The following is a 14,083-nucleotide window of genomic DNA, read 5'->3' as shown; positions in this document are numbered from 1 at the left end:
TTAAAATTATCTCTATATCTAAAAACCATATGACTCTAATCTAATACCAAACAAAATAATGTATCAAGATCTTAAAATACAATTTAAATTTAAAAATATTTCTAATGAAAGAGCAAGCAATTTACAATAAAGATGTATGAATTTACACACGTACATCTATGCATCTGTACAATTTGGAGAGACAGACAAGAGTTCGCCGAACTGTAGGATACCACATTCCATGAAGATCTGCTGGAGAAATTGTGGTCTGCGGTCTAGGATTGAGAGGTTCTATTGAACCTAAAAACCCAAATGTAAAAAAAAAATCACATTCCACACACATGTAGATTTGTCTTATTTACATAGCAACTATAAACTGTTCTCGTTAGCTACAGTTAGCTGGAGGCATCCACTTTCTCTAGCCTCACCTTTAATGAACAATGCCATAAGAAACCTAAATCAGTGACAGGTGAGATTTAACACAATATGTATATATGTATGTATGTACGTGTGTTCTTACATAGTCAACCTAATTGCTTTTTCCAAACTGTGATCAATAATCTTTATGGAATAAATGAACAGTATATTCATGTTATAGAATACCATGTAGCCATTAAAAAGGAGGCAGATCGCCCTGGCCGGTTTGGCTCAGCGGTTAGAGCGTCGGCCTGCGGTACGGAGAGACCCAGATTCGGTTCCCGCTAAGGGCACGTACTTCGGTTGCAGTTTGTCCCCGGCCCTGGTTGGTCGTGCGGGTGGCAGCCACTCGATGTGTCCCTTTCACGTCGATGTTTCTCTCTCTCTCTCTTCCTCTCTCTCCCTCCCACTCTCTGTACAAAAAATGGAAAAATGTCCTCAGGTGAGGATAAAAAAATAAATAAATAAATAAATAAAAAAGGAGGCAGATCTCTATGTAGTCATGTGAAAGCAAATGGGTGTCAATGGAGGTGGGTGGGGAGGTAATAAGCAAACAAAGAAGTGTTAAACAGGAAGATTAATCAAAGCTGGTCTCTCCAATAGACTGCCTTCCGTGCTCTTAAACTGTATCATTTATAGACATTCCCAACCCCAAAGACCTTCACATCTCTCCCTCACCACCTACTATGCAGACAGATTTCCTTATGACTTTCTTTCAGAATTACTTTTTTTGACTTTCTATGGATTTTCTTATTACTCCAAACTATCTCACCTCTTAATTATTAAATCTTAAAATCCTATTCCTTAACCACAATATCTTCATGATTTTCTATTTCTCACCTATTTACTCAAATACACTGTCAATTCCTCCTTTGGCTTCAATCACATCCTATGCCCTTACCTGCTTCTGACCTCTCTGGCTACTCTTTCTCAGTGAACCCACTACATTCCTCTACCTCCATTTGCTCCTGAATGTCAGCATCTACTGGGGCAGATTTCTGCTGTTATCACTCTACTCTGTCCTAGGGTGATCTTATATAACCCAAAGCATCAACTATTCCTCAATCTTTATCTCTAAACCAGTTCCCCTCTTTATAACTCTAGAGCAGCACTGTCCAATAGAAATATAATGTGAGCCATAAATGTGACATTAAAATGCTACATGAAAAAAGAAACAAGTGCAATTAATCTTAATTTATTTTACTTAATCCAATATATCCAAAATATCATCATTGTAACATGTAATCAATATAGAAACTACTTTCCATTCTTTATTTCATATTAAGTTTTTCAAATTTGGGATGCATTCTACACATTCGTGGCACATTCACAGTAGCCACATTTCACATACTCAATGGCAGGTGGCTACCATATTGGACACACAGTTCTAGATCCATATAACACAGATGCTCTCTGCTGTTCCATATAGACCTTAATTCAATATTCCTCAGCCCCCACATCTAGTGTCATCAAATTCTATTGATTCAAACTCCTACTATATCCTGCATCTATACACTTCTCTCCATCCTCCTGTTACACCCTGGTTCAAGCCATCTTTATTTCAAAACAAACAATCTCCTAACCAGTCTCTACAGTTCTGCCAACAACATCTTATTGTTCAGCCAGGTATCAGTTAAAGAATAGACTTTTGGTCTGGCTGGTGTGGCTCAGTTGTTGAGCATCGACTCATGCACCAAGAGGTAGCCAGTTTAGTTCCCAGTTGGGACACTTGCCCAGGTTGTGGGCCAAATTCTCAGTGGAGGCAGCAGGAAGCAGCCAATTAATGGTCTCTCTCATTGATGTTTCTCTCTCTCCCTCTCACTTCCTCTGTCAAAAATCAATAAAAACATACTGGAAAAAAAATACATATTAAACAAAAAAGAATAGACTTAATGGGGGAAAAGGGAAAACGTATAAGGCCAGGGTTGGTAAGAGAGAAACGTATTCCAATCTCTCCAATAACTCTTAAAGAGATTTATTAGGATTAAGGGCATGTACTAGCACCAAGATATATACTAGCACCAAGAGGTACACTAGGACATGGCATGGATTCTACTTCAGAGGACAAAATTTCAACCTCCTGCGGATCTCTCTTCCTACAAGCATAATAAAATGGCTTTGTCAGATGGGGAATACACAGGCTGCTTGGCAATCTGGATTTTAGGCATCAACTATTTATAGAGTTGACTCAGAATACTTGATGATGCCCTAAACCTGGGGATTTGGGGAGTGCTGGGTCTATTTAAAGCTCATGAAGTTTCAGTACCTCCCACTCCCAGCCAGTCCTTTGGAGCTGAGCTTTAGTGTTACCTTTACAGCTGGGGGTGGGGAAAAAGGATGCCCTACTCCCCATCTAGCTTGTTGTCTAGGTAACTCATGAGTATCCAGGTTTATTCTTGGACAAGTTTGCTCTTTGCATAACATGCACCCTAGTACAAATTATCCCATACATTTCTGTTAATGTTTTTTTACCCCAGTCCCAGGCATTCAATTTATTTATTTATTTATTCATTCATTCATTCATTCATTCATTCATTCATTCATTCATTCTTTACTGATTTTAGAGGGAAAGGGAGAGACAGAAACATCGATGAGAGAGAACATCGCCTCCTGCATGCCCCCCACTGGGGATTGGGCCCACAACCCAGGCATGTGCCCTGAGCGGGAATCGAACCGGCGACCTCTTGGTGCATGGGTTGATGCTCAACCACTGAGTCACACAGGCCAGGCAGCACTCAATATATTTACACCAAACAACTTGACTTCCCAAAGCAGCCACAGTCTTCCAATCCTACAAGCCACCCTCCATGCTATTCTATCTTAAACAATCTTACTTCACCTGGCTTTCTCATATTCATCTTTAAAAACCCTACAGCTTTCAAACACCACGCCTCTCAATGAACCTACCTTCCTACACTCAAATTTCACCTCCCTTCATAATCTTTTTCCCTTCACAATCTTTTTCCCTTCACAATTTTGATGCCCCTCTTCCACGGTCCAAGAGTGCCCTATGCATACCTTTAGCGTGTCATCACTGAATTATGTCTGTGGCTTGTCAATCTCTCCCCACTAGAGTGGGCTCCACAAGAGCACAAGCTGTTTTTCATGCCTGGGATATAACAAGTCCTCAATAAAAGGTTTTAAATGAATACATCAAAGTTGGAAGTTAAAACATTATAACATACCAGATTTTGTCAGATTATTAGACTCTGTTTCTTCTAAGCGAACATCTGAAAATGATGCGTCTGAAGGTACCTTCTTCTGTTCATCTTTTAAACTCTGTGCAATTTGCTATATAGAGGAATCAGAAAGAACATTAAAGTGTAGTTTTCAGCTGTTTGGCAATATGAACATGTTCTTCCTATAAAGTAAAAATAAATATTAATTAATATGTAAATGGACTAATTAAGAGAACTATGCCAAAACAATATATGGAAATAAAAAAATTAAATTAGTATAGTGTCTCTATTCTCATAAGCACATACATAACCTTTTCTAAACCACTAATTGCAGAACCACTACAAGGTATCTATTGAGAGTTCAAATATACAAGATTCATATAAGAAGCATAATTTTCAACTTTAAGTTTAGAAACAAAGTAATCAAGTTTCATAAAGAAAACTAGGAAGGGAGGAAGGAATGAGAGAGAGCATAGTCCCCTAGATCAGGCTGAGAAACAAAACTAGTCCTCATCATATTCACTTTGTGGCCTTTAGAATCAAGGCAACACCTAAAAATGGACTATCCTTCTACTCCCTGGCGTTATTATCAACCTCCAGACACCAAAAGATAATTCCTACTACGAGCCTGCAGAATAATAAATGCTTGACAAAAACCAAACTGTCGCAATACTTTATGTCCTAACCTACCATATATCCATGATCCAGGTAGGGCTGATTTTATATATACATATATATACATATATATGTATATATACACATATTTTTATCCTTACCCAAGGACATTTTTCCATTTTTTTGTTCAGATAGAGTGGGGGGGGGGGGGAGAAACATCAACATGAAAGGGACACATCGAGTGGCTGCCACCTGCATGACCAACCAGGGCCAGGGACAAACTGCAACCGAGGTATGCGCCCTTAGCGGGAACCGAACCCAGGTCTCTCTGGACCGCAGGCTGATGTTCTAACCACCGAACAAACTGGCCAGGGCTATACATATATTTTTTAATGTAATATACAGCCCAGCTGGTGTGGCTCAGTGGTAGAGCATCGACCCATGCACCAAGAGGTCACTGGTTCGATTCCTGGTCAGGGCATATGCCCAGGTTGTGGGCCCGATCCCCAGAAGGGGGCATGCAGGAGGCGGCCAATCGATGTTCTCTCTCATCAATGTTTTTATCTCTCTTTCCCTTCCTCTGTCTCTAAAAATCAATAAAGAAAAAAAAGTCTTAATAAAAATGTAGTTTACAAATAATATAACTACCCCAAATATAATAAATTTAAACAGAGGTCAGGAGAAAGAATGAAAGTTTAGAAAAACATTCTTAAAACAATAATTAAAAGCATTAAACTAAATAGGTTGACATATTTCAAGCCTGCATACCTATTACCACACATTTATCAGTCTAGGCACTGAAACATGTTAAGTTAAAATGCTGGTGAGGATTTGGCGCAAAAGGAATGGGCTGGTATCTACACATATATTTCTTTGCTATATCAGCTGAGAAGTCACAAAAGCACCAACACCCCATAGCAAAGAGTACACCTAGCACCCAGATCATGGTTTCTAATATCATTCTCCACTAAAAGGAGTCAGGACTCCTTGAAGAAATAAATGGCTGATTCTAGGGCCGAGGCAGGAAAAAAGTACGAATGAGCCTGGGGCACCTTGTAGTACCAGGAAATAAGTGCTCAAAAGAAAAAAAAGAAAAAGAAACACTACATTGAAGAGATATGTCAAAGTGACATAGGACCCAACTAAAAGAGCTCCCAATGACCAAAGGTGGAACTATTCGAGCAACAAAATAAAGCAGCAGTGGACTATAATCCAAAATATAAAATGAATACCCATGAGTCCATACTGATATCAAGTGACTGAATAAATATATACAAATCTCCCTTGCAGGAAATTCCAAATAATTTATAAAGATACTTTGTCCTCAAGGAAATAAAGCATAACTCCCCACTCCTTAAGCAGGGCCTGCACAAAGAGCATCCTTCTAAAGAGGACAGTATGGAAAAGAAGGAAAAGAGGAATTTTCCAGTAGAACCTGACAATACTACCTCAGATGGGTGATCAAGGTCAATATCAACAGTAATAAATCATGTTGATAGTATTTACCCTTGATATGATAGGTTGCAAATGGTACTTTACACCTCTATGATTTTCCTCTAAAAAACCCCTACCACCATTCTAATCATGAAAAAAACATCAGACAAATTCCAATAGAGAGGCACCCATAAAATACTCCGCAAGTTCTCTTTAAAACTATTAAAATCATCAAAAACAAGGAAAGTCTGAGAAACTGTCACAGCCAAGAGAAGCCTAAGAAGATATGAAAAATAAATGTAATATGGTATTAGAAATGGAATACTGAAACAGAAAAAGACATTAGATAAAAGCTAAGGAAATCTGAATAAACTACAAACTTTTAGTTAATACCACTATATTATTATTATTGGTTAATCAGCTGTGACAAATGTACCATACTAATATGTTTTTGTTTGTTTGTTTGTTTTTATCCTCATCCGAGGACATTTCTTTTTTCTTTTTTTATCCTCTCCCGAGGATATTTTTGCATTCATCTTCAGATACAGAGAGAGAGAGAGAGAGAGAGAGAGAGAGAGAGAGAGAGAGAAACATCGCTGTGAGAGAGACACATCAACTGGCTGCCATCCACATGACCCCAACCAGGGCTGAGGACAAACTGCAACCAAGGTACATGCCCTTAGTGGGAACTGAACCTGGGTCTCTCTGGACTGCGGGCCAACGCTCTAACACTGAGAAAAACCAGCCAGGGCCAGCCAAGGACATTTTTGCATTTCTCTTCAGATAGAGCGGGAGGGAGAGAGGGAGGAAGAGAGAGAGAGAAACATCAATGTGAGAGAGACACATAGAGTGGCTGCCACCCATACAATGCCACCCAGGGCCAGGGACAAACTGCAACCGAGGTATGTAACCTTAGCAGGAACCGAACCCAGGCCTCTCCGGTCTGATGGCTGACGCTCTAACCAAGCCAAACCAGGGCATAAGATGTTAATTAACAGATGAAAATAGGTGTGGGTATACTGGAACTCTATGTAGCATCTTTTCTGTAAATCTAAAACTGTTCTGTAAAATAAAAGTTATTTTAAAAAAGAAAAGAAAATCAGAATGTGTGCCACCCAGGAGAAGCAATCTAAACAGAAACAGGATAACAACATTTGACAACTTAACAACAGAGACAATAAAAGATATGCTGATAAATATGGGATACACTCAGAAAAACTGAAATGTATTTCTCATGGACAAATAGATTTCAGTCTACCAGCACTCCTGCTATGAATCAATGATAATTAAGCAAGGATAGTTTATAAATGTGGCAAAACTTAGATTACATTTCCTTAAATATGTTAAAAATATATGCTGACTTAGCAAAATTATTTCAGGGGACATTTTAAAATTCACTAGCACCAAAATTTCCTTAGGAAGTTTTCAAATAAAATAACCAAGCTACCGATAATCTTTATTCTACTGCTTTTTTTTTTGTTTTTTGGTAGAAGTTATTCATGGAAGAAATGGTCTTAGGAAACAAGTTACAGAGGCAAAGGAAGGGCCCTTGGAGCTTGGGCGTGAGGAAAGTCAAGGTGATAACCTGAGGAGAGGGAGAGGGAGATGGGGGAAGGCATGGGAGTGCTCCGGGGAGGAAGAGTGTGCTGGGTCCTCTGTCCTGAGGGTTTTAGGGATGAAGATTTTAAGGGAGGTCCCAGGGGAAGATCTCAATAGAATATTAATCAGCTTTCTAGGTGTCTCCTTTCAGGGTCAGGGTCCCCATTGATGGGTAAGTGACAGGGCAGGTGGTCATTATCCAATGCAGCTGGTCCTGAGGTCAGCTGAGGCATCGCTTGTCTGGTTTTGCTGCCTTTCTGGGCCTGGAGCTAAAACTTTTATAATGAGATAAAATTGTGAGCTCCATCATTAAAAAAAAAACTATTTGGTTCCAGTATGCACAAGAGCCCTTGGAGTATCAGCCTGATCTTACATTTTCCTTGAAACAAAATAAATTCACTGTATTCTGCAATTGGCCCTTTTCTGATGTAGGTAAATCCCTGGATTATTTGAAAAATCTTTAAAAGACATTGTAGATCTTATAAATCCAGGCCATTTATATTTTTAGTTCCTATTCCCCTAAGATAATTATACCATGATGGATTAACATTAGGCTGCAGCAGATATTTTTCCTACTGCTTTTCAAACCCTGGCCAGTTTGGCTCAGCAGTTAGAGCGTTGGCCCACGGACCAATGAGACCCGATTCGATTCCGGTCAGGGTCACATGGGAGGCAACCGGTCAATGTGTCTCTCTTGCATAGATGTTTCTCTTTCTGTCTCTCTCTCCCTCCTACTCTGTCTAAAGATGGGTGGAAAAATATCCTCAAGTGAGGATAAAACAAAAGAGTTCTCGCCACACACAAAAAAAATATTTGTTACTGTGTGAGGTGATGAATGTGTTAACTAAACTTATTGTGGTAAACATTTCACAATGTATAAATATAATAATTACATTGTACACCTTAAATTTATACAATGTTATGTGTTAATTATAACTCAATAAAGCTGGAAAACATTAAAATCAAAAACTTTAACTGGTGGGTTGAATATTTTACTCATTGACTTTTAATCAAATGTTATGTTTTTAAATATTTCAAAGGTTAAACAATAACAGCCACTGTCTACTGTATGACTAGTAAGTTAGGTGCTTTGTAGCCATTATCTCTACTCTCACAACCCTCCATGGTCAGTATTGTGAACCTAGATCTGTCTGACTCTACAGTTTCCCACCATGCCATGCAAATGGCAGCCTTACATGGGCAAAATCTCTTGTCTGAAGAGAGTAGCTCACACTTTAAAATCTTCAGATCTATAGTTGACAGTAATCTGATTGTACAGGGTGGGGCAAAAGGTTTAGTTATTCACACAGAAAATAACACAATAATTAATAAATAATAATACAAGAATAAACTGTGTTTCGTGGACTCACAATTGTAAACCTATATTGTCCCATCCGGTATATCTCAATAGGATATATTCTAAGGACAAAAAGAAATACTAAAGTCTTGAATTTAGTAAGTTTGTTGTTAGTTATGGTATTAGCAGTACCATCGGAAACTGTTTTTTGTGTATGTTCTAACTTTGAGCAAATGAATAAACATAAAAAGTGTTTGGAAGCCAGGGTTTCCTTTGTGAGAGAAGGGAGATACCATTATGGAATGGGGGAAGATGAGGAAGAACCTTGTGAAACTGGAATTGAATAGGAGATTTCTGTATGAACTCATAATATTAAAAATATATATTTTCTACCTCTGGCATGTAAAAGAAATTGGAAGTAATGACATCCACCACTAGCAACGAAAACACCTAACACTCAGATCTTGGTTTCTAAATACCACTCTCCTCCCTCTTAAGGGAACCAAAGCTTCTTGGAGAAACAGCTGACTCTAGGTCCAGAGCAAGGAATGTAAAAGGTGAGTGCCTGGATGATCCTGTGAAAGAAAGTAAGGAAGTCAAGATTGACCAAGATACAAAGAAAGAAGACTCAAATTACTGAAATCAGATATAAAAGACAAAACTGACCTTATAGAAATATAAAAATGTAAATGCAACAATGATGAAATGTATGTCAACAAATTAACAAAATTGAAAAATTCCTAGAAAACGCAAACTACTAAAACTGACTCAAGAAGTAGATCATCTGAATAGACCTATAACAAATAAAAAGACTGAACCAATAATTTTTAAAACTGCCCACAAAGAAAAGTCTAGGTCCAGATTGCTTCACCAATGAATTCCACTAAGTATTAATTAATACCAATAGTCTACACAAAACTCTTCCAAAAACTAAGAGAGGGTACACTTCCCAACTCATTTTATGAGGCCAATATTGCCCTGGTATCAAAAGCAGACAAGAATATCAAGAGAAAAGAGAACTACTGACCTGTATCCCATAAACAAAAATGCAAAAATCTTCAACAAATACTAGCAAACCAAATCCAGAAACAAATAAAAAGAATTATATACCACAACAATGGGGATTTATCCTGGAAATTCAAGGTTGGCTTCATTTTCAAAATCAATTCACAAATAATATCAACAGATAAATCACCAGATCAGCCCAACAGGCACAGAAAAAGTACTTGACTTTAAAAACCACACCATTTTGTAATATAAACACTTAACAAACTAAGCAAAGATGGAAATTTGCTCAACCTGATAAAGGGCCTACATAAAAAACCCACAGCTAACATCATGATTAATGGTAGAAGACTAATGCTTACCCCTAAGATCAGGAATAAGAATGTCTGTTTTCACCACTTCTATTCAACATTGTACTGGAGATTCTAGTCAGGGCAATTAGACAAGAGAAAGAAATAAAGGAGATCAAGATTGGAAGAGAACAAGTAAAACTATCTCTATTTACAGACAACACGAATATATATATATGTATGTATATGTGTGTGTGTGTGTGTGTATGTGTGTATAATATATTCCTAAGGAATCCACTAAAAACCTATTAGAACTAATAAGCTAGTCCAGCAAGGTTATAAGATAAAAGATCAGCTCTGGCAGGTTTGGCTCAGCGGTTAGAGCATCGGCCCACGGACCAAAGAGTCACGGGTTCGATTCTGGTCAAGGGCACGTTCCTTGGTTGTGGTTCATCCCAGCTCTAGTCGGGGTTGTGCAGGAGGCAACCAGTCGATGTGTTTCTCTCTCACGTCAATGTTTCTCTCTCTCTCTCCCTCTTCTCTCTCTCTCCCCCTCCCTCCCACTCTATCTGAAGATAAAGAGAAAAATATCCTCGAGTGAGGATTAGAAAAAAAGTTTTTTTTAAAGATACAAGACCAATATATAAAAATAAAATACATTTCTTTTTTTTTTTTTATCCTCACCCAAGGACATTTTTTCCATTTTTTGTTCAGATAGAGTGGGAGGGAGAGAGAGGGAGAGAAACACCGATGTGAAAGGGACACATCGAGTGATTGCCACCCACACAAGCCAACCAGGGCCGGGGACAAACTGCAACTGAGGTACGTGCCCTTAGTGGGAACCGAACCAGGGTCTCCCTGAACCACAGGCCAATGCTCTAACCGCTGAGCCAAACCAGCCAGGGCTCAAATACATTTCTGATGAACTCTCCCTCCAGGGAGCATACCCACGTCTTTCCCTTCCCCCACTCTTCTCCCCTCACAGGTGTGTTTCTCATAAACTCTAAGGGTCCCCATGACTTGCAACCAGGGGAGCAGTGGCAGCAGCTAACCCCCTGAACCCGTTTCCAAGGCCACCAGGTTTCTCTTTTTCTCTCTGACTTTTCAGTGAGTCAAAAGTGTCCCTACCTTCCATCACTTAGACTTTTATTTCTCAAGGAGCCAAAGCAATCCTGCCTAGTCTCTCCCCTGCTGCTGCTGCTGCCCTAAGCCCTTCCTTGCTTCACTGTCCCCAGCTCTAATAAATATACTCTCAAAATCACATGGACTCATCATGTGAAATCTTTCCTGCATGAAGTCAAGAACCCACATACTACCAGCAGCCTGAGGCAGACCCTCTCCGGGCCAGGTCCCTGACAGATAATAAGAGTAGGAGTAATTTTTCCATGCTCATTGTGTTTCTTGCTGCCTGCACTTGGAACTGAGTCCTCTGCAGGAGGAACTGGGTAGTTCATCTTTGTGTTATAAAAAAGAAACAACAGACCAAAAATAGAGTAATTTGTGTTAAGCCCCACATCACCAACAGAGATGTAATACCTAACTTAATTACATTTTCAGCCTTCCTCAGAAATGGAATCATAAGCCAGTCAATCTAGAATTACCTAGACAGCACTAGTAAAGTCACCTGCCTGGTATAGCTTTGCCATCCCCTAAGGAAAGGTGACCTTGACACAACCAGCTCTTTGCTTGTATAACCTTCTGTTCCAACCTGTTTTGCCTATAAAGGTCTATCATTTTGTACAGCTCTTTGGAGCTCTTATCTATTTGCTAGGTGAAATGCTGCCTGATTCATGAATCATTGAATAAAGCCAACAAAATCTTTAAAAATCAAAAAATCAAATATATTTTTATATACTTGCAATGACCAATCCAGAAATTAAATTAAGAAAATGCCCTGGCCAGTTTGGCTCAGCGGTTTGAGCGTCGGCCTGCGGTCCGGAGAGACCCGGGTTCGGTTCCCGCTAAGGGCACGTACTTCGGTTGCAGTTTGTCCCCGGCCCTGGTTGGTCGTGCGGGTGGCAGCCACTCGATGTGTCCCTTCACGTCGATGTTTCTCTCTCTCTCCCCCTTCCTCTCTCTTCCTCCCACTCTATCTGTACAAAAAAAAAAAAAAAAGAAAATAATTTCATGCCCTGGCCAGTTTGGCTCAGCATAGAGCACTGACCTATGGACCAAAGAGTCTCGGGCTCGATTCCAGTCAACAGCACATACCTCAGTTGCAGTTTGGTCCCCAGCCCCGGTCGGGTCATGTAGGAGGCAACCAATCAATGTGTCTCTTTCACATTATTGTTTTTTCCTTCTCTCTCTCTCTCTTTCCCCCTCACACTCTAGCTGATGATAAATGGAAAAATATCCTCAAGTGAGGATTTAAAAATAAGAAAGAGGAGAGGAAAATGTCGGGGGAGTGAATGGAAGCTATACAGACAATCTCCCAGGACCAGACAAAAATTATAACTAAAATAAAGCCAAATCTTCAGAAAAAAAGCAACAGAAAGCAGGACAGGACCATATAACCAGGGACACCAGTAGGATCTGCGGAGGTGCCAGGGGGCGGGGGGGAGGGGGCCTGGAAGCCCACAAACAATAGCAGTCTTAGCTATGGGCAGTGCCCTCAGGGATAAAAGACCAAGCCTGCTCCACCCAGAGAGCCAGAACAGAGCACTAGTTTGGCTACAGCCCCTCACCTGGGGCTCCGGTAGAGGGAGGGCAGACTGGACTGGAACTCTGTGCGGACACCCGGGATTTGGAGGGTGCCCAGAGTTTTTGCTGAGTAGCAGCCACAAAGGATGGTGGCCAGTGTGCTCCTCCCAGAGCTGTGGGGAAAAGCAGCAGCCTTTTCCAGGTGAGGCAAAGAAATGCAAATTGAGGCTCATTAACAACCAGTATCTGTCCACCCTCTGGAAATCCTCTTACGCAGAACAGCAGGGCTATATTCCAAGGCCCTGAGGAACATAATAAAGGTCATATATGAAAGACCTACAGCCAGTATCATACTCAACGGACAAAAACTAAAAGCACTTCCCTTAAAAACAGGAACAAGACAAGGATGCCCACTTTCGCCACTCTTATTTAACATAGTACTGGAAGTCTTAGCCACAGCAATCAGACATGAGAAAAAAATAAAAGGGATCCAAATTGGAAAGGAAGAAGTGAAACTGTCATTTTTCAGAGATGACATAATATTATATGTAGAAAACCCCAAAGACTCCATCAAAAATCTACTAGACTTAATAAATGAATTTGGCAAAGTAGCAGGATTCAAAATTAACGTCAAGAAATCGATGGCATTCTTATACACCAATGATGAACTCACAGAAAGAGAAACTGAAAAAACAATCCCATTTATCATCGCAGCAAAAAAATTAAGATACCTAGGAATAAACTTAACCAAAGAAATAAAGGACCTATTTGCAAAAAACTATAGGACATTGAAAAAAGAAATAGAGGAAGATATAAAAAAGTGGAAGCACATACCTTGTTCATGGATTGGAAGAATTAACATCATTATAATGTCCATACTACCCAAAGCAATCTATAGATTCAATGCAATCCCCATTAAAATACCAACGACATACTTCACAGAACTAGAATACTTCAAAAGTTCAGATGGAACCACAGCAATCTTGAAAAAGGACAAAGTAGACAGGATCACAATACCGAATATCAGTTTATACTACAAAGCTACTGTAATCAAAACAGCCTGGTACTGGCACAAGAACAGGCACATAGATCAATGCAATAGAACAGAGAACGCAGAAATGGACCCAAAACATTATGCTCATATAATATTCGACAAAGGTGGCAAGAGGATACAGTGGAGTAAAGACAGCCTCTTTAATAAATGGTGTTGGGAAAATTGGACAGCTACATGCAAAAAAATGAAACTAGGCCATCAACTTAAAACATACACATAAAAAAACTCAAAATGGAAAAGACTTAAATGTGACCCGTGAATCCATAAAAATTCTAGAAGAAAATGTAGGCAACAAAATTTCGACATCATACGCAGCAGAATTTTCACTGGTACATCACCTAAGGCAACAGAAACAAAGAAGAAAATGAACACATGGGGCGACATCAAACTCAAAAGCTTCTGCACAGCAAAAGAAACCACCACCAAAATGGAAAGGCAACCCACTCTATGGGAGAGCGTAACTGTCAATGATACATCAGATAAGGGGTTAATTTCCAAAATATATAGAGGGCTCATACAGCTCAACAAAAGAAAGACAAAGAACCGAATTAAAAAATGGGCAGAGGAGCTGAAT

At 39.6% G+C, this 14,083-nt stretch overlaps 1 protein-coding gene across 1 annotated transcript in view; it reads right to left on the bottom strand.

Moving 5' to 3' along the window:
* COG3 (component of oligomeric golgi complex 3) overlaps positions 1–14,083 on the bottom strand; it is a 99,268-nt gene that overhangs the window by 48,819 nt on the left and 36,366 nt on the right. Inside the window, exons 14-15 of the mRNA XM_036250385.1 lie at positions 3,582–3,687; positions 155–279 (exon numbers count right to left, since the gene is read on the bottom strand). Of these exons, the coding sequence (XP_036106278.1) occupies positions 155–279; positions 3,582–3,687 (231 nt within the window). The remainder of the gene's footprint in view (positions 1–154; positions 280–3,581; positions 3,688–14,083) is intronic.

Source organism: Molossus molossus, unplaced genomic scaffold, assembly GCF_014108415.1.
Source record: "Molossus molossus isolate mMolMol1 unplaced genomic scaffold, mMolMol1.p scaffold_m16_p_9, whole genome shotgun sequence".
In the NCBI taxonomy this organism is placed as follows: domain Eukaryota; kingdom Metazoa; phylum Chordata; class Mammalia; order Chiroptera; family Molossidae; genus Molossus; species Molossus molossus.
The sequence above is the reverse complement of the archived record's forward strand: the minus strand, read 5'-3'. Positions and strand labels throughout refer to the sequence as shown.